At 36.5% G+C, this 27,585-nt stretch overlaps 3 protein-coding genes across 3 annotated transcripts; all 3 read right to left on the reverse strand.

Annotated features, from left to right (window-relative positions):
• Positions 1 to 2,235: 2,235 nt before the first annotated feature.
• Positions 2,236 to 8,830, reverse strand: LOC141599267 (protein SUPPRESSOR OF FRI 4). Its single transcript, XM_074419243.1, has 7 exons — positions 8,413 to 8,830; positions 8,201 to 8,301; positions 6,161 to 6,287; positions 4,307 to 4,707; positions 3,706 to 3,857; positions 3,556 to 3,609; positions 2,236 to 2,672 (listed from the first exon to the last, which is right to left on the reverse strand). Exons 1-7 carry the CDS (start codon positions 8,604 to 8,606, stop codon positions 2,601 to 2,603), a joined length of 1,101 nt encoding a protein of 366 aa, XP_074275344.1. The 5' UTR covers positions 8,607 to 8,830; the 3' UTR covers positions 2,236 to 2,600.
• A 2,552-nt stretch (positions 8,831 to 11,382) lies between these two features.
• LOC141599271 (protein TOM THREE HOMOLOG 1-like) lies at positions 11,383 to 18,694 on the reverse strand. The gene is made up of 11 exons (XM_074419246.1): positions 18,129 to 18,694; positions 17,597 to 17,687; positions 17,450 to 17,502; positions 17,254 to 17,346; positions 17,066 to 17,137; positions 14,677 to 14,749; positions 14,540 to 14,585; positions 13,320 to 13,380; positions 13,156 to 13,209; positions 12,514 to 12,591; positions 11,383 to 11,830 (listed from the first exon to the last, which is right to left on the reverse strand). Exons 1-11 carry the CDS (start codon positions 18,282 to 18,284, stop codon positions 11,738 to 11,740), a joined length of 870 nt encoding a protein of 289 aa, XP_074275347.1. The 5' UTR covers positions 18,285 to 18,694; the 3' UTR covers positions 11,383 to 11,737.
• Positions 18,695 to 20,300: 1,606 nt separating this feature from the next.
• On the reverse strand, positions 20,301 to 27,237 carry LOC141599270 (uncharacterized). The gene is made up of 6 exons (XM_074419245.1): positions 26,982 to 27,237; positions 26,594 to 26,729; positions 24,240 to 24,827; positions 23,213 to 23,660; positions 22,066 to 22,147; positions 20,301 to 20,638 (listed from the first exon to the last, which is right to left on the reverse strand). Exons 1-6 carry the CDS (start codon positions 27,009 to 27,011, stop codon positions 20,420 to 20,422), a joined length of 1,503 nt encoding a protein of 500 aa, XP_074275346.1. The 5' UTR covers positions 27,012 to 27,237; the 3' UTR covers positions 20,301 to 20,419.
• Positions 27,238 to 27,585: the final 348 nt, after the last annotated feature.

A 27,585-nucleotide genomic window follows, 5' to 3' on the forward strand; every position in this document is an offset into this window, starting at 1 on the left:
GCCCGCCGGGCCCAACTGGTTTGGGCTGGGTTGGAGCGGAGTAGTTTGTGTTGACATCACCGTGGATTCGGATAATAAACCCGAGAAGAAGAGGTCAGGTGGGGACGTGGTGGCGTATGGTTGCGACATTTGTCCAATAATCGATGGAATATTATGGTTATTATTATTATTATTAGAAGTAGTAAGACTAGTAACAGTAGCAATAGTAGCGGCGGGAGTTATATTGTTGTTTTGGTGGAAGTGAAGCCATTCACTTGTGCTAGCCATATGATATGTGATATGTATGTGAAGTAGGAGAAAGAAGTAGTAAGAATAATGAGATAGTTTGAAGAGGTAAATGTAGGGAAGGAGAGGGAGATTATAAGTGATGGTTGGTGTATTTATTGGTGAAAATCCACCAATCTGGTCAAAGTCAGATTTTTTAGGTGAATTTTGATCGTGACTCAAGCCTCATGTAGTGTATTGTTTATGTCTTTATTATGAGATTATGAAATGGGTACATAAATTCGAAAATCTCTAGTTGATGGATTATATAGTAATATAGTTGTACGTTTGTGGTTTTATGTACGATTAATTTTACGCGCTTTAGCTAAGTTTTTGAACACTTTTACATAAATATCTTTATAAGCTTGCTTGGGTTAATGAGTTTAATGGGTTAATAAAACGAGTTAAAGTAAGTTGAAAATGAATTTTCCTATATAATTATATGCATTAAACAGGACAGTTTAGGTTATATAAAAAAAGCACTCTCTCCATTCGAAAATAATCTTCTTACTTTCCTTTTTAGTAATTGCAAACTAAACTTCCTACTTTCACCAAGCTTAGGGTTAAAACCCATGTTATTCGAGTAATTAACTTGGGTTCGAGTTAGACAGGTGATGGCGATTCATTTAAAGTTCGACTAATGTTGTTTGCCGTTATCCAATATTCACATCTTACCCATACTCCTTATTCGTACACAAATTCTAGAATAACCGTGAGACGGTCTATCTTTGTAAAATGGTTATTCATTTATTCCTAATAAATGTGCTATCTTTTTAAACAATGTGAGACCGTCTTACACAATAACCTAATGTTATTCGTATGTTGAGAAAAGTTTTCAAATGAGAAGGCAAGTGAGTTGAAAGGCGTATGGCATGGGTTTTCTCGATAGTCCAGTTTAAGGATGGTTCCCAATAGGCATTTTCCAATGCGTAATAGGTAGTGATTAGTGACGTCATTTACTTTAAGTCATTCTACATCATTCGTGACAACTCAAACCGTTCCCCGTCGTGGACTCCGGTGTCGAGTACTGTAGCCAATTAACCACATACTCTCTCCATTCAATTTCACAAGGCCCTTTTCTATTTTACACACTATTCACAAGTGAGTATTCACTATCAATTTTCGAAAATATATTCATGTGGGATCTTGTTTGATTCATCTTTACGAATACATTAAAAATATCTATCTTTTTATAATTTTTGCAAATACGTAACTAATACGTACCTAACGATATTTAGCGTTTAAAACACGCGTTGGCAAACGTGAAAAAAGAAAAGGGCCTTGTGGAGTTAAATGGAGTGAGTATTACGCAAATTAAGAGCATCCGAAATAAAAGACGGCCCTCCTCTAAGCACTCCCTCATTTCAGAGGATCTCCTCTATATTGTGGAACATATGTCAAGCAAGTAGGGATGGCAATTATGACCCAAACCGAACCGAACCCGAATCGAACCGAAGGAAAAAATTCGATCCAAACCCACTCTTTAAAAACCCGTTCCCGATCCACTATTTAAAAACCCATATCCATATCCACTATTGGAAAACCTGAACCAAATCCAAACCCGATCCATTCATACCCGAACCCGATCCAAGTGGATATTATTGAAAATTTAGGCTTTATTAACCTTGAAATTTAAATTTTCTTATATAAGATTAAATTTTTATGTAGTCAAATCAAGTTTCGTATTGGGTTTTGAACTATGTAGTGGATCGGGTATGGATTTGAGAAAAGTATAATGGATCGGGTATGGATTTTAAAATTTTGGATATGGATCGGGTATGGATAAGGATCTGTGATCCAATAAGTAAGTGGATCGGGTTTGGATCTTGCAAAACCCGATCCAACCCGACCCATTGCCATCCCTACAAGCAAGACTCCGGTTCGTTGCCAGGTCAAAAGTTGAAGCTATTTTTAGTAGTACAGACACCAGATAACAAGGCCCAAAGTTAAAAGTTCAACAACAAAGCTTAATGCCAAAAAGGGCTACCATGAATCATCATTTAAAACTGTCGATAACGGTTAAGATAAATGACATGTGTAAAGTCGTATAAATCAGACAATGGTTACACTGAATGAATCTGCCTAAAAGCAAATCATCCTACTAAAATCTACAGTACATATTTAAGATAAATAATTCTTCCAATCCACAATTTCTTCATATTGACTTCAACGACTTGCAATAGTAATGGTATTCTCATCTGGGAAGGCTTAAAACAGAAGATCACGACATCAGCTACCTGAACCTGTATCAAAATGGTCATTTGGAGAAGCGAGTTCCAAAAGTTGCGAACTTTGCAATTACTTGTGTAGGGAGTCCTGATAGAAGATAAGGTGGACTAAAAAGCCATTCTACCAGCAAGTCTGCCCTCCGATATTCTTCTGTCAATGGCGGCATCAATTGAATTCATCTGTGATCATTCAGAAGAAAATCAAAGGAAAAACACCTTGAGAACACTAGTTGTAATTGTGATGATTCTAATTCCTGAATTAGGAGTAGCTTCTACAGTTCTACTTATGAAAAAAGACGGAAGCTGACCTGGAAACATTGCAAAGTCACAACAGATATTCCCTTAATCCCATTTATATGTCCCAATTTGACCTACTTTGTATGTCAAATTGTCAAAACATGTAATATTTGGCCGATATTTTGTTTAGGAAATCAAACATCACTAACTTTGCCTCGTATCTCTAAAGTATATTAGGAGAAAAAATGGCCAAAGTTGACATACATTGACAATAATCAAAGTCAAATGGGATAATAAATTTGGGAAAGAGGTAGTATAACAACAAATGCAAGATAGGGCAAAACCTGTTGGTATGCTCGCCTTCCACCCAAAACCACACAATTGGCGATTGTGCACAAGAGAATGAAGTAATAAACCATGAATATATAAGTTAACCAGCAAAATAAATATATTTTTATGTCAAGGGTAGGTGATGCAGGACACCTTGAACCACCGACATGATGTCTGTCAAATATGTAAGACTAACCAATATAAAACACATTGATACCTACTTGGACCTTTTGATGCCCACAAAGCAGCAGAATTTCCATGGGAACTGGATAGAGGCGCTTAGATATAGTGCTAAACCCAAACAGAGCTCTTGCCAGGAAACAGTTATTTATATTTGAAATAAAAGCACATCCACATTGACAATTCTACACCTCTCCATCCAAGGAAGCCAAGAAATAAACAATACCTTTAATGATTTTTAAAGAGCGAGCTAGAACCACGCCCAGACTAACCAGTAAAAAACGGAGCTAGAATTTCAATCGAAGTTTAAACTTACCTGACTGGTTTCATCATGCACCTGGTGTTTTGGCAATGATGCTCTCCTTTCCTCCTGAACAAATTCACATGGCATCAGCAAAGTCACTCAATAACTTAATTTTGACAGACTATAAGATCAGAAAATACGACTCGAATCATCATAACATACCATTGACATAGCTTCATCATCCCAGACCAAGTAAACCTCATTTGTCGCTGATTGGTTTGCTGGTGCTTTGTTTGCAATTACTGGAGGAGGACCAATTGATGGGCCGCTAGTGTTTGGTCCAGAAGCGTATGTATGTGAATTAACTGGTGCTCCTAACCATGTAGAAAAAGTAACTTGGTCAGACTCATCTATCAACATACAAAGCTCAAAGGTAATTATGCCTCCCCTCAACAGACTTCTTAGATCAAAACACTTGACCAATGATGAAGACAACTAAAATACAAAAGATAAAACTTGGATGTTTGCTAAACATATTTATAGCTAAGTTCCTAGAGGTGGAAGAACTACTCCTTTAAGACGATCTTTAAACTTCCAACTTTCTTTTTTGGTTCACCATATTTAAACTTTCTATTTGAATCATTCCTTTTTTGTATGTAATTTGTGGTTATTCATCATTGTGATTAGTGACCCCACATCTTCCCAAGACTTGCAATTTCCTCCATATTCCTTAATTCTTATAACCAAGGTGGTATGAAACTAATAGGTGGTCGAAAGGAGTACTTGACAATAGAAAGAAACTGAAATACAAAGGGATGCATACCTAGGCCATTTGGTGTGTGGTAATTGTTCACCATATTTGGAGGCATACTGGAGTATGCAGGCATAGAAGATCTACCGTCTGATAGTCCTGGTGGAGGAATCGCTGCAATTTGATTCGGCAAACTAGTTGGAGCTCCAACGGGGAACAGAGGCTGTGATACAGGAACAGGAGCTGGAGAGGAATGCATCGCAGGTGGGTATGGAGGTTGTGATAGAGGAGCTACAGTAGACGACAATGGTGGGGCCACGTTTTGAATTGGGAAAAGAGGCTGCTGTGGAGGAACTGAGCCAACGGGTGGCATCGAAACTGCTGGAGGCACTGACACAGCTGGATGGGGAGGATACCACATTGGTGGACGAGGAACTTGCCACCCGGGTGGGCCCGCAACTCGCGGATTGTACCTGTATCAAGCATTCAAAGCAAGGTAAGAAATTATAGCAGGAGTCCACCACCTTTGAACAATATAGTTTCTACTACTGTGCCTGAAATCTGAAGTTGCCCTCTCCCTCCTTCCAAATTGATTTTAAAGCTCTTGCTAAAACAATTACAAACTAAACATGCAACATCAGGAAGGCCATTTCCAGCAGAAAAGGGCCGGAAACACAGCAATTGGAATTCACCTCCCCCGGAATTGTGACCTCATTCCTAACAATACCGGTATATCCAATATCTTTGTTTTTCTTTACAAAGAATAATCTATTTTACTTGTGAGATATTAACTTACCAAATAGCAAATAAACACTATTGTTAGTTGCACACATGTATGATGCATCTATTTTCTAACACAATATGCCTACAAGCTAGGTAGCACGGACACTCCTCCTAACTAACCGTTCCGTGTCCAACGCCGTGTCGGACACATGGACACCCGACACTCGTCGGACACTCGCCTAAACATGTTATAATTTAGATGAAAAATAAAATGTCAAAAGAGATTGATTAGAAGATTGGTTCGGGTGATAAATGAAAATTAGTTATAGTCAAGGTCAAATTTGACCTTCACTTATTTAAATTTAATATCAAATAAATTACAAAATTAAAATCATACGTTATTTATAACTATAAAATATATATTTTATTAAATTTAAATAGCGTGTCCCGTGTCCTAAATTTCATGGGATGCCGTATTACGTGTCCGTGTCGTGTCCGTGTCCGTGTCCGTTTTGGTGCTACCTAGCCTACAAGGCACCTACCTACACTAACTAGAGTAACCACCTGCAGATCACAGAAGTACAGAACAGCAATTTGAAAGGGCAACTGTTCATTTAAGAAATAACTATTCTCCAATAAGCAACAGACAGAGAAAATGCATAGACTACACGAATTAAGGACTAAAATGGAAATATTCCCACATTCGTGCCTTCACTAATTCACTTTGTTGATCAAATATTGGCGTTAATTTTCACTTCAATGACCCGTGTATTGAAAATTTTCCCACTTAAGGTGAATTCCACATACTGTTGCCAGAAAAAACTACTTTATTATGCTTCAAAGTACTTGTTAAATAAGTGAATTTTAGGTGTATATTACACTTTAGATTAAAACTCGAGTTTCAACGTGGAGTTAGCATAACCTGAGTCTCAGAATTAGTTCAAATATAGGGAACCAGAGTGAATATTATCCAATAACGATCTTCGAAATAAGCAAACAAGCAAACAGTACCTCTTATAGTCTTCTAGTATTATGGAAAAAGATAATGGAACAAAAAACACCCCTCACTACATCAAATTCCTGAATATCATTATCAAAGCAATAAGAATCATGAAGTTCACTTAACTACATATGTGCAGGGATAGGGGTGGATAATTGATATAGAGATGAAAATGAAGGAATAATCAGGTATGGGAAGCTTACATGGGTGGTGGTTGCATCATTCCATAGGGGACCTGCGGCCTGAACCCAGCAACCCCTGGCATCATGCCACCAACCATATTGGTTGCAGGAATATCAGCTTTTGCAGATTTTGATGGTGTCTCCTCTTCTGCAAGAAATCAATCAAAACAGAGTAATAAGTATAACATGCATGAGTTGCAAAAAAGGACAGTAAGCCTTTCCCAGTTAAAAGTGCCATACACTCTCTCCACAGCAAGGTTGCACAGTTTGTGGTTCAATTCAGAACGTGTTCGAGTTCGTAAACACTAACTATCATGAACTGAATTCAAATAGGGATACAATAGCCGATATTCCAATTCCCATTAATACCCATCCACCTGTCCCTACATTACTGACGAAAGGAGACAAAAATCCAAATGACCGTAACCAGTCCAGTTGCGTACTCGAAGGGAATAAAACAATAATTTCCTTCCCCATAAAACCTCTACCCAAAGGACTCCAGTGAGCTCCCCTAGCAAAAGTATATAACAATTAATTTCCTATTCCCATAAACCAAAACTCACAGTTTTTTCACTCCACACAACCATCCGACAAAGAAAAAAAAAATACCTATACGGTGACGTCCTAAACCAATGTTATACCTCATCCCACAAAAAATGAAAAAAAAAAAAAATCTACAATAGATATTATTTGTAAATCTTCTTTGGATAACATTATAAACCTTCCATGTACTTCAGCTGAAACATCAGGTATCCATCCAGTGTATGATAAAGGTTTTAAACCCAAGCTTACTTTTTGTGCAAAGACAAGAAATACCATCAAGGCACATAACTTTAGTGCTTTTAGAGTAAGTGTCCGCATGACCAAAAATAGTATCAATGCCAATTCTCTCCATATCACGCAGATTCGGCAAGAAGTTGCACAGGGGTACATATTCAAGTTTTCGATGCCATGATTCAAAAGTTGACACACAGAAATATGACCTCAAATTAGGGTAAGATAAGGAACACGTTTTCAAAAGAATATCTTAATCAAATATCAAAGATATGAATTATTTTGAATTATTAAAATTAAATTGAGAGATGTGCTTATATAAGGCCTAACATCATCCAAAATTCTATGGAGCACTATACTCTTCATGTACCCATCTCATACCATTAAAGAACGATATTGTCCCATTCCTCTTACCCTCCCTTACCCTGTGTCTTCCTTCCCTTCTTTCCCTCTTTTCGTATTCTAAACAAAACAGTTACTCTACTTTTGTCATGTAAGCCTCTTTCTCCGGCTTTGCTAGGAGAAGTGACAGTTTGGTAATGCTCACACATTCGCCTTATTTCTTTCCTAAGAGTTCAAAATGGCAAACCTAATCATAATACCAAACTCCTTTTGAACTCCATCAATACATCAAATCCAACATATCCAATGACTTTACTACAGCTTAAAAGGCTCATCAAACACGCATGTATAATAGAATCACTTCCTGTCATAGTTCCACAATCCACATACATTACCCTCACCAATCAACAGGAAATGTATTAACATTTTCAGTTCTTTCGGCACTAGAACCCATAAAATATCAAATTCTCTCAAAAGGTTCTAACGCCTGAGCAAACAAATTCAAATATCCTGCCAATGTTCCGCTTTACAGAAAACAGAAACATCCTGTAGCACATTGACACCATAACCCCCATCAATGCATCACAATTCGTCTAATGGAAATTTCAAAGTGTTTATTAACCAGTAGCAATTTGCTTAAACCTCAACGCTTTGACCACACAGATTCACCCAAAGCTACAAACTTTACAATACAGTTATACGTCAAACCCCCTATAACAAAACAATTTCACCCAAAATTCTACCATTTTCCGGCATAAAACTACAAGCTAAGTCTATCGAATGCCCTCCTATAATGGGGCACCCTGAGGTAGAAACAAAACCGGTAACTCCAAATCGAAGAAGCGTGATTAAACTTAAAATGTATCAGATCCCAACTTGTACCAAAATACACAATCCTAAAACCCTAATTACAAAATTAAACCAAAATTAAAACAGAAAATCAACCTGTCTCGCCATAATGTGCAGCCAAGACATCAGCCGGAATCCCTTGCATTCCATAAATCTCAATCTCGGTGGATTCTCTTCCTTCTTTAGCATTCGGAACCCTAATACAAACAAAACAAATTCATCAAATCACAACAATAATCAATCACCCCCAAAAAAACACAAAAACCAATCAAAAATCAAACAAAAACCCTAGAAAAAGCGAGAATTACTTGGTGACGGATTCCTTATGAACTTGAAGAACATGGATAACCATACCACCAGCAGTAGAAAGCTTCTTATTACAAGCATGACACTTAAAGTGCTTAGCTTTTTGATGTTGTACAAGAATCTTTTCATCGTCGAACTCTCTATCGCAGTAATAGCAGAATACTTTGTCGTTTTGACGCTTCTTCTTTCTCCCCATTGATTCTAAATTACTTGCTTAATTAATTAAATCAATGGCGGAAATTAGGGTTTCGGCAAGTTGTGTATGATTAATTTATTTATAACTAATTTGATTTTTTAAGAGTGGGAAATTTGTGAAGGATAAGAAGGTTTTGATCGAAAAAATTGGGGGTGATGAACGCAGGTTTTGTTTTGTTTTTGTGTTGGTTTATTTTCTGCTGCTGCCTTCGATGTTGAATTGTTACGAGGGTGAGTTTGTGAGATTATATATAGTAGTCGGTCTTCTTAGCCCAAGTGCAACACAGGTCCGGCCTGTTTGAAAATTAATACCCGCATTATTGTCAGAATCCCGATTCGATCCTACGATTCTACGAATTAGGATCTAAAAATGCTTGAACGATTCTGTATTCTACGATTCTATCACGGTTATTGAATCTTACGATCCTGTTCATTTGAAAATTTCTAGATATATGATCATAATATGATCCTACGATCTTACGCCGATTTCATAATAAAAAAAATAAATATATATATTTTTATATAATGACATCGAAGTGAAATTTCGTGCAAGTTGTAGAAATGTGTTAAATAATGATACTAAAATCATTAACTTATAATAATTTATGTGTAAATATTAATAAATAAGTGTGTTGATCATCAATGATACTCTTTCTCATCCAAACCAACGGCAACACTTGCTTTTTGACACTATTCATTATCGTAGAGAATCTTTGATATTATTCTTAATCTATAAGACAAAATATAGTTATGTAAAATCTTGTTTGATTTATCGTCATGAATGCTATAAGAATATCAAATTTTTATAATTTTTAATAATGTGTAACTAAAGATATTCACGAAAACAACCGTTACCTTTGGTTTGGATGGAGGGGGTATTTTTTAGCAAATAAAAAATTATATTTAGTGAGTTTGTAGGAGCTTACGATTCTACAATCTGATTCTACCGATCGGATCCGGTCCTACGCTTCCTATCAATCCAAAGTAGAATCCCGATCCTAACAACATTGGATAGCCAATAAAAGTAAAAGGGAACATAGTATAAGACGATACTAGTTTTGGTGTTCGACGTCCGAGCTACCTATATTTCTCTTTTAAATATTATTTTTCATGGAATAGAATTGCATTGACTCGTCTTATTTACAGAGTATTTACCATTTATGATAGTATATTTTTGTATGATATGTCTTAAATTTATAATTAAGCTAAAATTTATTAGTCAAATTATGAGACACATTTACTACTCATTATGATCAGATGGACGATTTCGTTAACAAAATTAGTGACTATGCGCAAAATTGAATAAATTTGATTGAATTGAGTGGTAAGGAGTGAGAGAATTAGGTTTAGAATTTTTTTAGCAAAACGTATACAAATGGAAAATAATGTGCAAAACGTATTGAGATGGGTAAAAAACATACTGTAAAAATAAATTATATTAAATTATAATCTTAAGAATTATGGTATAGTGTATCAAACACAACCTTAAACCTAAAATCAGCACGTCACAAGGTGATTTTGACATAGCTTAGATTCATGTAAAAAACGAGTCCACATGAACCAATTTGACAATTAGTTTCAATAAAATCCAGTTCAATAATTTAATTTTTTTTTCTTTACAAAAACATTACTTCCAAAAAACACAAATTCTCATTGAGATACATCCATGATCCATCATAACCTTGTGATATCTCACAACCGGTATAATAAATAAACCCATAATAAAAGCAGAAGGTGGTTATAAAATATGTTTATTTCATAACAATATTCCATCCTATTAGTGATCTGCAACAATTACTTTATCCTATCAATAATCTCAATTAAATCCAACCTAAACATCATACCTTCTAATAACGAACTGATATTTTTTTGAAGTTTATGTTGGAATATTTGATAGTTTTTGGACAACCTAGCTGGTACATGTGAAGTTTATGTGAAATATTTTCAAGTGATAAATCAAGAACTTGGTTTATTTGATACACATAAACATCACAAAATATCAGCTGGTTCGTTATTAGAAGGTATGATGTTTAGGTTGGATTTAATTGGGATTATTGATAGGATGGAATGATTATTACAGACCACCAATATCATGAATTATTGTTATAACCCTATGAAATATCACAAGTCACAAGAATCTTTTCGTAACTGGTAAAAATAGCTCGAAAGATAGTCCCTTTCCCAACCAATATACGTAGAAAACAAATACTCCTACTTCACATCTGTACTGAAGGGGAAATATGCATGGTTTGACGGAATGACGTACCAGCTGGTCGTCTCTACCAGTCAACTCCCAAACTCCTCAATTACATACTACTACTGAAAGATGTGATTTATCAACGCACTCTTTATTCACCTAATCCCAATCTTGATCTTTCTGCGACCGGCAGAGAATACTCTGAGGGAATCGGGAAATGCAGTTTCAGATGATTGCACAGAGCAACCAACACCTTACCGACATTTCCACATAAAAATCCAGCGAATTTGGAAGCTTTTTCTATGGTAATTTGCCCCTTCTCTTCCCCAATAATAACCACAGGAAACGAACCAGACTAGACAACTAAGGCGACAACCAGGACTTAAGATACATCGACAGTTCTCAGGTACGTTTGTAAATCTTAAGAATAATCCTGTAAACTTGGTTTGATGGGGCAAAGAAACTGATAAGCTCAACGAACTTAACCAAATTCACGTATCAAGGTTTCTAAGAAATCAACCACAAAATTCCGACTGAAATATAGTAGCAAAGAACAGTAAAGCAAGATAAACAAAAGAACTGAAACAATCCTAGAAAACATTTTTTTTTTTCTTTTTCTTTTTCGTTTGATAAATTCTGTGTAGTTTATTATGGCATGAAAAGCCAAGGAACTGTACCAAGGTACACGCAATCGGAAAATAACTACACAAAGGTGTCATTGGAGAAAAATTAACACCAAACGAACAAGGCAAGCATATGAACAAAGACTTGTTAAAACACATTTCTCATTAAAATTGTTTTTTTCTCAATCAACAAGCGTTTGGCAGACTGCGCGTAGGGAGAATTCACGGTTGGACTTGGGCAGTTTTCATTCCTCTCACTTGAGTCTTTTATAAGAGTAGCACGCAACATCATTTGAGCCTCGTATATACACTTTACCGAATTGGATGATATTGAGTGATGCCTCGCTTTGGGGGGAGTTTCCTTAATATGAAAAGGACCAGAGAAGACGGTAATATTTCCACCAACTGAGATAATGGGAACATACAATGTCAGAGGGGGAAATATTATCATTAAGCGAGAAAGTTTACACTGGCATATAAAATATTATCAACAAAGAGGATAAATGATTTCCTCCATTTCCCTCCAACCTAACTTACTGACCAAACAGTAAGGAAATCGTTCACAACAATTTCCCTCCGAATCCATCCATCTAAATGGGACGGAGGGCTAATAGACAATATGAATATTGCTCATCTAACCCTCCGTACTTCTTTTTTCATGGAGTACCAGATGGTCCTCAGGTTTTGGACTGAATCAATTGATATGGTTCCTTCGGAGACGGACTCTTTAATTTAAGGATGCCCTATCCTCTTACACAGTTACACTGCTTTCCAGAGGTAGGCATGTCATTACAAAAATCAATACATAGTGACTAAAATAAACAAAAACAAAAGGAAAAAAGAAAAAAAAGGTAAGGAACAACAGATATGTACTCTAAAATGGGGTAGAAGTGGGTATGGTAGGACGCCATTTCAAAAGACTTGCCGCATAATATATCCAAATTAAGATAGTTTAGGAGACTAGGAGGCCATTTTCAAAGACTTGCCCCATAATATATCCAAGGTAAGATAAGGATTACTTGGCATGCGACATGAAAATGTCGAGAAGTGACACAACATTATAGAGAGGCTAGTTAGTAGTCACTCACCAGGTAGTACGTAAAATTGAGAATTGGATGATCCAAGACATCAAGGTCAGCAGCTTTATCAAAAGCATTAAAGCACATCTGCAGGAGAAGTTGGTGTACAATAATGTTTTAATGATACACAACTTATTTGGAACTAAAACCGCTATTTGGTATTTGTCACTCTGAAAGAGCATGTCAAAAGAAAAAACTTGAGCATAAAACATACAGCATAAACTTTCAACATGAAATATTTCATCTATTTCTTCACTTATCCATGCTCCTATTAAGGTTAACTCAAATCACAAAGTTCACATCACGAAGAGTTTTTTTGTCAGATGCTACCTTTGTTTTACTTCATTTGTGAAAGAATGCTTTTTTTTTTTTTTTGCAAAACACTACCTAAGTCACTATTCCGGTCTTTTCTCCTTTCTACACAAAACTACCCAACTTTTCTGATTTTCTCCAAAAATTACCAAGCTCTTTTCCACCAAATTCAATTGTCCTTGTTTTTTACAGAACACATGTTAAAGTTCCTATTGCTCATTCCTCTTAAAATAATCTTTGGGCTCCCATGTGAAAGTTCATACTGCCAAAAATAGACAATATGTTTTGATTGGCCATTAAAAACCAAGTATTGTTATTTAAAAGATAAGCAGCACTTACCATAACACATCTTATGAGGAAACATGTGAAACATATTGTGGTGACGTAGCCAACCTGCAGGAAGTCACAACAAGAAAACAATCTGAATACAGAAAATGTTCGACGCCAAACAAAGAAGAGAGAGATAGAACACATAGGAGGGGGGAGGGGGTTGAGCAATATACCTCTTGGAGCTTCTTAAGCCTACCCTTTGATTCTTCCAGTCGTTGCAACATTAAGAAAAGCCTGCCAAGAAAACCATAAAAGAAGTTCCAAAGAATGAAAATATGATTGATTTTAAATGTAAAACAGAAACTAGGGGAAGTAACTGCAATAATGAGAAAAGACAGCAAACAATGAATTTGTTTTATAATATTGTTTTGTTAGGGGAGGGCAAAACAAGACAAACCATAGCACTTTGCACAAACGGTAATGTATAGAAAGAATAACAGCAAAACAGTGGTGTGATAAAACTAGGTTGCTTGCAAATGGGCATGAACATTAGAAGGGCATGAGTGACGGCAGCTTAAAAATATAGGACACCAGACAATTTTGACAAAGTTAGTGGGATATATGTTTGATGCCTATTAATAGTAGAACATACGTTAAAAAGGAGTACTATTTTAAACCTAAAAATACCAATTTGAATATATTTGAGGATGCTTAATTATTTCAAACTAACAGAATTACAGTTACTTGATAGTAATACCTACATTCAAATATACAAAAAAAGCAGTTTTGTTTAGTGAAATCAATTCTGTAATTTAAAGTGATACTACTACTTATGTTTATCTTTCAGTGTCCAATCTAAGAAAAACATCAATATAACAAGACAAAAATATTATTTTATAGGGCTCCTATCATGCCAACCGAAACATTAGCAATGGCTGTCAAAGGAGCCATACGAAAGAGGATAAATTGTACAGGTAAGCAAAGGCAGAGCCTTTTGATAACATTTGACCACAGACATGAAAATCATTGGCAAAATTCTTAATATCACTTCATAAACGTCACGTCAACCAACACTCTCAGAAATGTCAATAAACAATCATTAGAGTTTCTTTGTTCTTAGCGTTTCAGATTCTGCTTACAGGACAGCTTCACTTGATAGCTCCTCTTCCCCTATCTCCTCCTCAGTATCAAAAATTACTCTGTCAGCAACTACCCCTCACTATCTACATAATGTCTTTCAAAGTTTAAATGTGGCGGCACAAGCTCTGACACTCCAAATGGGTAATATGAACACAACTGCATAAATTTGGGAGCAACAGCAACTAGTATACTAACACAGCTAACCAAATTACAAATAACATGCAATATATTCAAGAAAAGTATAGACTGCGAGAATCAGACAGTTCATTAATCTTGGTTACAAAAACAGATTAAATAAATTGTTTGTTCTCACCTTCCTCCATAAAGAAGAAATCCAAAAGCAGCAAACAAAGACACGCCTGCCACAGAACATGTATGGTGAGTTTATAGTTATATATTAAAAAATCATTAACCTTGAAACTGTAAATGTATAGTGCACAAAGAACACACCTGCGAAAAACAACTTTGACAAAATAACCAGAACATGGATTGGCTTCCACCACAAGATCAACCATAAAACAATCTGACGTGGAAAAAGCAGAGTTAGTAGATCAAACAATAGTCATCAACATTAGTACACTAACCACCCCCTCGAACAAAAAAAAAAAGCAAACTAAAACAGCAAACACGAGAACATTGAAATCATGTCAATTCTAATGGGTCATTGATGCAACAGCTCCATAACAGTACCCTACAACTAAAGAAGAGTTATAATAAATTAACAATGAGGTTCCAAAACTCTTCAATCATATTTCATACAGATACGAGCAAATCATTAAATTAATCTCTCTCCAAAAAGCTCGCAATACCATAGTAGTGCAGCAAGACACATACTTAGGCACTTGAATAAAGCATTCAAACTTCAAAGAATCTCTAAGAAACCGTCAAACTCTATGACTAAGAGATTCGGGGAAAATGAACCCTATTTTCTTCTGAGTGGCGCAAAAGCATCAGATTTCATTAAGTCAATTGCCCAACAACCCAAGCGGCAGTAACACTAGAAATATTTATATACTTATTTACAATTTGTGAGCCTATTCGGGGAAAATGAACCCTATTTTCTTCTGAGTGGCGCAAAAGCATCAGATTTAAGTCAATTGCCCAACAACCCAAGCGGCAGTAACACTAGAAATATTTATATACTTATTTACAATTTGTGTCGTCAAAGCATTAAGGCCGATTAGCATTAAAGTCTTTCAGGTGAGATTAATCGCCTAAATCGAAGTATTTAAGTGTAACAGAGCCATCTTCCTGAATTAGACAGCACAGTACAACTGAAGTACTCATTTCACAAAGTAGGGGATTGATCTCATAAGAGAAGCGAAGTAACAGAAAACTAACTGCAGATAAGTGCATACTCCTCGTTATAGTGTTAGAACTTAGAAACAGAGGCCCTGCAATCTATTTAGACAACACAACAGGTGCCCAAGATTTTAATGTGAGCTAGAAGAGAGACATTGGATACTAAGTTAATTCAGACAGAGCACTAATTGTTTGATAACTCCGTACTCTGGAGACTTGGGCCTTGTTTGGATAGAAGGAATTGGAAGGAAAGGGAGGGGACGACTTGGATGGAGGCAATTTCCATTGTTTTGATAGCAAAATGGGAGTGGAGGGATTTGGAAGGGAGGGATAATGGATCCCTCCATTTCCCTCTTCCGAGCCAAAATGTTTCCCCTCCAACATAGGAAAAATTTGGAGGGAAAACTCCCACCCACCAATCTCTCTCCCCTTCCCTTCTCTTCCTTTCCCTTCCCTCTTCCCCCCTCCCCTCCATTTCCCTCCATTCTTGGTATCCACACAAGGCCTTAGGGTGTGTTTGGATGGGGGGATTTGGAGGGAAAGGGAGGGGAGGGATTTGAAGGGATGAGAAATCCATGATTTGGTTAGCAAAATGGGTGTGGACTGTGGAGGGATTTGGAGAGGAGGAAAAATGGATCCCTCAATTTCCCTCCTCCAAGCCAAATTATATCCCCTCCAACAAAGGAAAGATTTGGACGGAAAAGGATCTCCTCCATTTTCCCTCCCCTTCCCTTCCCTCCCTTTCCTTTCCCTCCTCCATTTGCCATCGAGGAGGGAAAATGGATCCCTCACCCTTCTTTGCTAGCCCAAAAAGAGACATAAATCCCTTACTCCCCCTCCCTTTCCTTTCCCTCCAAATCCTCCAATCCAACGAAGCCTTTAGTTTTCGAGTTATTAATACTCTGTAATTCTGTATAAAGCATGGAAACAATGTGACAGCATTCTTGGCATTCATCAAGAGGCTTGAGGATCACTAATGGTGTGTTTGAATAGCAAATGTAGAGGGAAAGGGAGGGGAGGGGGAAGGAGGGAAGAGAAAGGGAGGGAAGGGGAGGCGAAATGGGGTGTGGGTGTTTGGATACAATTTCCCTCTAAATCTTGCTTATTGTGGAGAGATTTTGATTTGCCTTGGAGGAGGGAAAATGGATCCCTCCAAATCTCTCCCCCTCCATTTCTCTCCATCCTTATTTGCTATCCAAACAAGGGATTTTAAATCTCCTACTCTCCCTCGGCCTCCCATTCTTTTCCCTCCAAATCCCTCAATCCAAACACACCCTAAGTGTGTCCAACGGTCGTTATTCCTTATAAGTCACCAAAAATATCTTGATAAAAACACCTAGTTTCATTAATGAACACAATTTCATAAAATAGCAATTTAAATTAGGCTTGAAACACCTCTCAACCTGGCCCAAACACTGAAGGTAAAAAAAGATAGCTAGAATTTTGCGTCAATTGACAAGTTAATATAAAAATCAACAAACAAAAGAAATATACGGAATATAATTTACAAAATTCTGTATACGGAATAGAAGTTCACCTGAATAATGTACACCACTGCATTAATTGTATAGAAACTAGGCCTGAGACCATCAGTTGATACTCCCCGTGCCTACAATAAGAAAATATCAACTGAGATAACTCAAGAAAGTACAAAACGCCTACACCTAACAATTAAAGGAGAAGACATTCATAAGACAAGTAAATGAACAATATAGCAAGTAAAACCTGATAGTATATCTCTGCCCAAAACAACACCAAAAGTGCGTAGGTGGTGAAGAATGCAAGGCTTGTGACATCAAGCAACACATGCTGAACAATCTATACCACATGCCAGAAAGAGTACCATAAGACACAAATCACACTAAGACAGCATACGCAATGTTCTTCAAAATGAAAGACAAGCATAAGATTGATGGCAAACCTCAGGACGCAAGTGTTCCAGATCACGTCGAAAAAAGAACACACCACACCTAACTGCAATCACGAAAAACACAGTCGAAACAATTAACCAATGCCCATGACAAACGAAACTGATAGCTAAAGAGCTAAGAGAATACAGTTAACTGACCTCCATTAACCAAGAAATTTAGAAAATGGAAAACCTTTTGTGTGGTCCAACCGTAGTCCGGAACTCTGAATTGTATTCTCACCAATTGGACCTACATCACCAACCTCACACAATTAAATTGGTCTTCTATGAGACAGGCAGATATACTTATCATATCATATGGCATCAAATCAAATACCCCATGTACCAATTTTATCAAAACTTCACCAAATCATATGGCACCAAATCGAATAACCCAGAATACCTATTTTAATAACACAAATTCTTGTTTAAGACGGACATATACGAGACCCTACATCATATCATATCACATGGCTACCAAATCAAAAACCCTAAAGTACCAATCTTACATCAAATCAATCAACATTTTAACTACCCAATACAATTTTAGCTCCAAAACCCACAACTACACTTCAAAAAACCCCAAACAATCAGAAACCCTAAAACCCTCATCGATAAAATCCAGCAAAAAAACACAAATTAATTAAATTAAACAAAAACCCAGAGATTATATAAGGTAAGAAATCATTACCAATGCAACAATTGAAACAATTCCATACAAAAGAGCAAGAACATGAAAGATTCGATCTTGCCAAATTGGGGATTCATTAACTTCATTCCACCAACTTGACCCATCTTTCAAAACATAAGCTTTTACAGCATTTAATGGGTCAAATGTCTCTTCCATCAATTTCCCAAATTGAATATCCAAAACCCAAATCAAAGAGCTAAAATCCCAGTTTCCTTAATTTCAGCTAGATTAAATAACAGTGAAATTAATGAGGAAAAATGGGAAATTTTCTGGATTACTTAAATTATCATGATCAATTAAAGTTTTAAACTTTTTGTTTGTTTTACAAAAGTAATAAAAAGTTGACAAGAAAATGAATGATTTGGAAAGGAATGATTAAGATAGATGAAGTGATGGATAATTAGGGATTTCGAATTTGGGGGAAATGGCAAAAGGAGGGAAATTACGTGAGGGAAGAGAGAAGAGAATGTTTGATTCTTTGATGGAAATGGAATAGATTAGCTAGATAGATGTTTGAATCCGATATGGACCCAGATCATCCTCGTCGGCTCCTTCTTTTGGATGATGCACATTAATCAATAGTATTTTATAGCTTATCAATCACGCAAAATTTATAAACTCGATTGCTAAATATCGTCGATAAAACGTGAAGAGATATTTTTTTTCGTTTAAATGAACGCATTTATATCACGGATTGAAATTAAACTCTAAATTTTATGGTCGGAGTAAGAGAGTTTTACCATTGACATGCATGTGGATGTTTCACATTCAAATCAATATTTTATAGCTTATCAATCACGCAAAATTTATAAACCCGGTTGTTAAATATCGTCGATAAAACGTGACGAGATTTTTTTTGTTTAAATGAACGCATTTATGTCGCCGATTGAAATTAAACTCTAAATTTCATGGTCTGAGTAAAAGAGTTTTACAACCTGAGCTAAACTCTTGCTCTCAGGATGTGAGAGATGTAGCATGTGGATGTTTCACATTCAAATCAAACAGGTCCTGAATATGAATAATGCACATCTTGAATCTTAATCTAGGCAGGGACGTATGTTTCGTCGAGGTAAGCTATTGGAAAAAAGTTGCTACAATCGAACATTAAAGTGTGACTTTATGGCAATTTAATTTTTTCACTCTTAATCATCGGTTTAACATTTTAAATCGATCACAAACTATTATTATTGCTAATTATTGTTGTTGTGTAAGTTTGCTTTGAATTTAAAGAAAATAAATTATGTCATTGTTGTTGTTTAAGTTAGTTTAAGGTAACCTTTTGAAGACAATAAATTGTTTTTAAAAATGTCACATTTGAAGTTGTTTGTTGGTAAGTACATTCGTATTTAGGTCGGGACATGAATATTAATTTTTTTGTGTGTGTGATTTGAAGTTCTTATCACTTTTTTTTGTTGATTAACCTTTTTGCTAGTACATGACAAAAATATGAGCGGGATAGTGAAACTGTGAAAGTGGATGAGAGGGCGGAGGGGGTGGGTGGGTATTGATGGTAAAATGGCGATGATGATAGTAATTTGCCAACGATGTACCTCAAGTTGAAATAAGTCGATTTTTCTATGTGTACAAGTGTACAACCGACTTATTTCAGATAACACCTTATTGTGTTCAATATTCTTACGTATGATCCGTAGTAGGACAAAAAACTGTACTATTTTATGAGACATCCCAAATTGATAGTGTAATTTTGTTCTCTTATTTATTTCTTTTTTATTTATTATTGTTGAATCATTTTTAATGGTTTGTCTCACAGTATTTGTAGTAGGAGACCTCTTAAAGAGTTTTATTTATTTTAGCATAAAATCGAAATTTCACCCTATTTTTAATGAGGTACGATATTTATGAAGACTTTTTTTTTCATATGATCTCCAATTTTGTATTGTAATCTGAAATATTGAATCCAAGAGATGTCTGGTTTGGAGGCCAAATGCATAAAGAAAGTATAGAAGGCGTGCATTGTACAGATAATGTATTTCACGTCTCCATTGCGAAAGAGAAGCATATCCAAAGTCTTGAAGAAGATTAACCTTACCTTAACGAAGGGAAGTCGCCTCGTACCAAACCTTCGAAAGCATGTTAGTTTGGATAGATTTATCATTCACAGATCTTTCATTATTGAGAACCAAGCACTTTGTGAAACATTGAGACAAATCGGTCACGAAAAAAGGCTAATTAACATAAGAGATCCAATATTCCTGCACTCAGTCAGTACATTACACTAGTTACAAAATTTGCAACAGATCAACGGGAAGCTAACCGAGAAGAGGACAACTTCAGCAGCAACAAGAAGAGCAAGAACATGTCCAGCACGTAAATTTGGAAGGTATCTGGCCCGTTTTTCTGATAAATTCAGCTTGCTGCTCTGTCTTTACTGCATTCTTATTCATCTTAGCTTCAGCGGCTGCTCGTTTCTCTTCAGCTTTGTGTCGTGCGGTGGCTAGATTTTTCATTAACTTGTCCTGTGCCTTAGCTCTCATCCTTTCCACCTCCACCTGAACATTTGAGGAGCAAAGAAAATTAGTGATGCATCAGGACTAGGCCTAATCAGACCCAAATGACCCGACCTAAAAACCCGAATTAGATCCAGAAACCAAAAATGCAGTGTACAGAAAATTGGAGAGAATTACTTTTGTTGTCGAAGACTAGTTGGAAACTGGAAGTAGATTTCTATATGATACACAACATAAGCCATGTGCTGCAAAGGCGAGGAAAGGGGGAAGGTGATTCGAATATACGCAACATTACCTCTGTGCTGAAATCAACGAGAGGAGGTTTCTAGATGACCTATATCATATTTTCGTAGACTTGAGTGCCACTTCCCAATTTAAGAAGCGCATTTTACCCATACAATCGAAGATCGATTTCCCAACATATTAGACAGACAACAATTTGGGCAAATATAAAAGTACGAGGGTAAAATGTCCACTAAATCGTACTCCTCTGTCCCGGTCATTTGTTGTCTTATTCCATTTTGGGGTGTCTCGGTCAATTGTTGTCCTTTCTATTTTAAGAATGAACTTGATGAGTAATTTGATCATTCACACTCAATTTGTTCCACTTGTCATTTAGTAATTGGCCCCCTCCTCTTTCCTTGGTCTTTGTGCCAAAACCAAAGGACAACAATTGACCAGGACGGAGGGAGTATATAATGGCAGTATTTCTTCTGTGATTGACGAACCAAAACTACCAAACACAATGACTGGGTTATCATGCCTCCAAACGACTAGTGGGTGAGGCTGTGCACATGTTGGATCTTTTGAAGCCCCATATAAGGTAGCCGTAACAATTTGTGTAAATGCTCACGAGCTATTCAAATAGGAAAAACCTAGCTTCACATAGTCACAATGATGCTGAGTTCAAAGTTCATGTAATGAAACTCTACTGCACTAGCTGAACCTCCATTTTTTCCTACTAGTTTTTATTTAGTCGTAAAAGCCACAAATGAATTTGCAAGAAGCCTAGAAGAGATCTCAAAAAGTGATAATCGAAGCTTCTTCCTATCAAAAGAGAAGGTACAAATAAAACCCTCCTACCCAAACCACAAGAGTAGCACTTACTACAATGCACAAACGATTTCACCCAGTAAATCAAGTGACAACGCATGGGATTTGAATTTCTTTAATAACACTTCATCAGCAAAAAATTCTCTGTTTTTGTTCATATTCAAGGGCAATATCACTTTACATGCACCATGTGTTCTTTACAACTGAATAACTCTGCAAGACACATTATTCAAAACAGAATAGAATTTGTGATGGCCGTTATTCGTATCCCTACTACCACAGACACTATTCACATATGCAACACTAGTACATATAGCATATAGGTGCCACAAAAAATGTTACCCTCTCCATTTTACTTGCGCCAGATGGTGCAACCGTGCAAGAACAAATTAAATGGTAAAGCATGGCAAGTATACCTCAGACTTTCTCAACTCGGCTTCAGATTTGGCCTTCTGGTGATTTTCCCATGCTTGAATCTTCATTTCTTCACGCTCAAACCTGAATATGTGATAGAAGTTAGTAAGTTCTGTTCAGGTACCGGAATAAAACAACATACTAACTAACCCAAAATCACTGTATTTACACGCAGGTTTTCCACAGTGTCAGCTGAATCATCTAACATAACTTGAGGAAATGAGCCAAAGAGGCAATGTTCTAAGGCAATTACTGGGTTTCAAACAGAAGGCCAGGTTCTTTATGCTCAACTTAGTCTCCTCCTACACTCCACACCCAAAAAAAATAGTCTTGATAGTTGATACACTAAAAAAGATTTCTCTCTACTTCATAAATGTTAAAATGTGTACCCGCTACTCCCATTGCATAAAATTTGGCCCACAACATCCCACTATGAGCACTTTAAAAGGTTTGACGATTACCCACGACCACAGCTTGTTGTGGTACTGATCTATGGCGCACGAATTGAGATCATGGCCAGGGTATTTAATGCCATGATACGGCTTACAACGATGACAAGTCTGTGAATTGAGTGTGCAAAGGTTTTGAAGGTTACCACGACCATAGTCCATATATATATTTTCAATTAGTCTCACTATAGACGGATATATCTGTCTATAGTTATAGACAGGTCAAATATGCTTAAAGTGGTGATATTTTTGGGCCCCACCATGCAACTTGTTACTTGTCTTATGCTTAAAGTGTGTGGATATTTGGCCTATCTATAACTATAGACGGATATCTCCCGTCTATAATGAGAATTTGTGTATATATTTATGGTTCAAGAATCGAGAATCTGAGATCAGGTAAACAGTATTTAATATCATGACTACAGCTCAGAAATTTTATTCAATAACAAGTCAATGAACTAAAAGCAGAAGGTCGACATGGTTCACAAACTTTTGACTAAGTGTACTGAAAAGATGAGGTTCAGTGTGCTGTAACAGTGAGAAGCTCAACCTTTTCAAAGTTTCAATGTAATTCAAAGCTAGTGTTAAGTTTGTACCATAAAATTTGTGTTTGGAGTTGAATGGCTTTTAGAATTCCAAAAATGCATCAAAAGTTTTAGAGTTCCGTTAATTTTAGGAGAGGAGGCCCATGAGGGAATACCTGGCCGTGTATTTTGCTTTCTCAGCCTCCTCCCAAACTTCCGCCCTTGTCTCGATAACACTTTTACGCATCTGTTCTACTGCAGCTGTGCTCGATGAACTCAGTCCTGACGCTCTTGACATATCCTCTTCTTCTTTACTAGCCCAAGCAGCTATGTTCATTTTACCAAGCTGTACACCAAGTTCCATTATTTCTTTTCTTGTTTTTGTTTGCTTGTCCTTCTCAGAGATCTGTAGGTCGAAGTTCTCGCTTTCTAGGCCTATATGTGCTTCTACAAGATGAGCTCTTCTAGGAGACATCTGCCTAGAAGAAGTAGGACTATGTGCCGGTGATTTCACCTTGACAGGAGTTCCATTTCTAGAAGGTTCTTGACTTGCTATAGGAGTCATTTCTGTCCCCATATCCCTCATAGAAACTGATCTGGCAGTTGATAGTGGTGGAATATTATCTGTTGCAGTATGAACGGATAAAGATAAATCATGGTCAAACTACAAAGATAATAAACATGTATATTCATCCATAAAAACTGTCACTTCCAATGATCACAATGTCACATCCACGATACTATGTGCAACATTCGTGTAACTTAACCCAAGTAGAAATCAACTCTAGCTGTGGAGGAGAGCTAATTGAAGGAGAGAGAGCCCACTTCATAAGCCCAGGGAGGTTCCATCCTCAAACCAATTGGGTTATAGGAGGAGTAGTCCCTTAGTTTATAAAGTAGTGATTTAGCTATCTCCCTCCTCATTTTACTAATGAGGGACACTCACATGTACGTAAACCACAAATAAGAGCTCTTAAACCAGATAAAATGTAAAACTTGTCATATTTGAGTTATTGTAACATCTTCACATTACTAACTTTTTAAAAAAAAAAAAAAAAAACTTGTAGCTATTGTGAATTGTGAAATAATATAGGTCAAAGTTGACATCAATTGACAATTGCCGTCAAACAAGTTCAATATAAATGGAATGGAGAGAGCACATCATAATGACACTTCATAATGGACTCTCACTAGTAGGCTCACCAATAGATGTTTCGGTACCACGTGCTGTTTTCCCATATACATCAGCCTGTAGGTACGAATCTGCCTCCCAGCCCACCAATTTTTGAGCTGAAAATTCTTGATTAGCTAAACTCGAATCCATCATTTTCGTATCAGGTTCTTCAAAAGCAACTAATTTTTCTTCCGGAACTTCGACAACAACTTTTGTAGCAGGTCTCTTATTTCCATGGTTAGAGATAGTTTTCCTAGACCCTAGTACACCCTGTGACTGCCCTCCCATCTTAGGTCTATTTGAAGTAGGGCTAGCAATCCACTTTTGCGCATCATCCCATTTTGACGGAGCTGTCTTTGAAAATGGTGTGGCAGGGACTCTCTGTGTTCCTCGTTCTGCCTTCTGAAATTCAAAGGCAGGTGATATAATACTTCTGCTGTCATGGCCACTTCCGTAATCTGCCTCAAACTCTTCATTTGACTTGATCCTCGAACTAAACAATGAAGGGTCTTTAAATTTATGTTCTGACGTAATATCAGAGTCTCCCATCGAGGTTGAGCATTCCACAAATTCGCGGACAACGTCCACATCTTTGCAGTTTTCAGAAAAATTGCTATCTGAATCAATATAGTATGCAGAAATATTCACTATGTCAGCCAACATACAAATGACAGTGGTGTCCATGTAGGATTCAATTTGCCTCAGCAAGGAATATAATAACACTGCCAGTTCGTGTGGCGGTTTTGAGCTGAAACCACCATTTTGCATGGCGTTCTAAGCTTAAATAGCCATGCAAAATGGCAGGCTAGGACTTTTACAAACAGTAACAAAAATAATTGAAAAATATTGAAGTTTGTAAGAACTGCCATGCCAAATGGCGGCTTTATTATACAAAAGATGTCATTAGCATGGCGGTTTTAAGAGCTTTATGTTTTCATATACTAAAAGTTGTCCAAAAAGAAGTGAAAGGAACATAGAACCACCATGGCGTGACAGTTTTATTACATTAATAAAAAAAAATTGCAAAAATGGCCTACGAATAGGGGGATATTACGATATATATTACATTTGCTTAGTTACGAGAACCTGCTTCAAGGGCATCATTTTGACAAATTAGTTTGCTAAATTTTTTTTTCTTATTATTTTGCAGGCACTATTTGGAAACAAATACAGAAAACTACACCTTTCACCTTTGCATATTCTTTAGACAAGGACAGACCTAAAGAAATAAGTGATGATTAAGGCTGGTAAATTAAGAAGATAAGTTTCCAAGTTCTAACTATCACCTTGAGCGGTAAAAAGTATGCACTAAGGAATTATAGGATCACTAGACCACACTTTTATTAATTTGATTCAGACAATACCCCACAATTATAAAAATTGGATTTGCAGAACTGTTCCACTTCCGCGCAGCGGCATGACCAAGTTTACTGTTTAACCTCTCCCAAAAGCAGCAAGCCCTAGAACAAGAAAAAGGTGAACAGTCCCACTTGCTTGTAGGATTCAAACAGTCTTAGGATTTTTTTCAAAACTTGGTTCAACTGAAGAAATTAATCTCTGGAAGGAAAGTAGGAAACTAGAGTTATACTCCTATAGTCCTATACTCCTATGTGTCACACACTGATCAATTTCCTTTATATATCTAATAAGAAACGTATTGACGACAAAGCATCTAGAACCGCCCAAACATCTTTTGAGCATGATTACAAACCAATCACAATCCATGATGTAAATCCTAGAGGTCTACAGTTCTGATAAAAAACGAGTCTCCCATAAGATGTCGCTCAATTCCGGAAGCTTGTTTTGGCATAATTTTATAGCATAAGCTAGACAGTTTTCATGTCTACATCACGAGATCATAACCTATAGCAATGTCCACCCATAACACACTACCTAATAGCAAATTCTGACTTCAGAACATCAAATCTTCATATTTTTGAATAATCCAAATCTTGAATCACATACTTATACGCTTTATGGGTTGCTACAGCCCTACAAATATCACCTATACACATTGCAGAGCAAAGGGGCTACCCAGGATCTCTCAAATCTCTAAAGCGATGAAGAAGATGAACTTTTTAAGTCAGATTCCCCCCCCTAAATTACTCTATCATGTTACTATTTCGGCCCCTTACATTTTTCAATCTATGTTTAGCCTCCCTAACTTCAAATAATCGCTTCACAACAGGCAGGTTTAAACTCGAGTTCAAGGGACAATACACAAATAATACTCCTAGTAAAGTCCATATAATCTAAAATAGCAGTTAGCTCATGAAAATTCTATACAAAATAGTCGAAATATTACTTCAATCAAAGGTAAACAAATGATTGGGACAGAGGGAGTATCTTATCGAAAAATTAAACAAAATGTGAAGCAAAATACCTCTATGATCCTCAATGCCAGAGAACTGAGATCTTAATGTGCAAGAAGAATCAACTTCCTCAACTTCCCTCCTTTTCTTCTCCACCCCCATCAACATACTCCTTAGCTTAGCTGGCGACAACCCACCACCACCTCTCTGAACCCAAAAAAACTCAACATTACTAATTAATTTCAAGAACCCGGAAATTAAAAACTCGTCTCAATCATTTGTTTACTTTTTTATTCTCTGTGACGGATATTTTAACATAAACATTATAGCATCAAATACAACAGCAACACCAATAAATCCTTAGAACCAAAACATGATTTGAGATCAAACTACTACAAACTATAAAATCATGGAAATTATGAAATTAAGTAAAATGTGAAAATCAAAGTGGATTTCTACCTGAGGTCTTTCAATCCTAGCATAATCCATTGAAGCAATGTGAATAATAATATCAAAGATTCAAACTTTGATATGAATTTCTGAAGTTTTTAGGAAACAAAATGTACCCTTTGCTTTGATTGTCAGAAATAATGTATGTAACGGATAAATTATCAGGAAAAATGGGGAAAAGGAGAGGACATTTTCAGATTTAAGTAATCAGCAGGGCAGTTTTTTGTGGGTTTTCTGTGTCTTGTAGTGTGTATTGTGCAGGAGTAAGTCTTGCTTAAAACGGGTTGGATTTTAAGACGGGTTGTTGTGTGAGAGGAAATGGGTAGAGGGGACAAAGGTGGGACCTCCCATGTGCTCTCCACTCACCCTAAATGGGTATTTTGTGAGAGAATATGGTATCCGTCTTATTAATAAGACGGATACCTTGGTCTGAAATAAGAATTGGTGATTGTGCAGTAGTGATTGAGTAAACTGTAGACTATAATTTTGTTGTTTTTTGTGCTCCATTTTTTCTATTAAAAATTCAAATCTTTTTGGGTAATTATTACTAAGAATATTTTTTATGTTAAAATATTTAAATGAGATCGGTATTAGGGGTGTAGCCGAGTTTAGT

This window comes from Silene latifolia, chromosome 9 (genome assembly GCF_048544455.1).
Source record: "Silene latifolia isolate original U9 population chromosome 9, ASM4854445v1, whole genome shotgun sequence".
Classification (NCBI taxonomy): Eukaryota; Viridiplantae; Streptophyta; class Magnoliopsida; order Caryophyllales; family Caryophyllaceae; genus Silene; species Silene latifolia.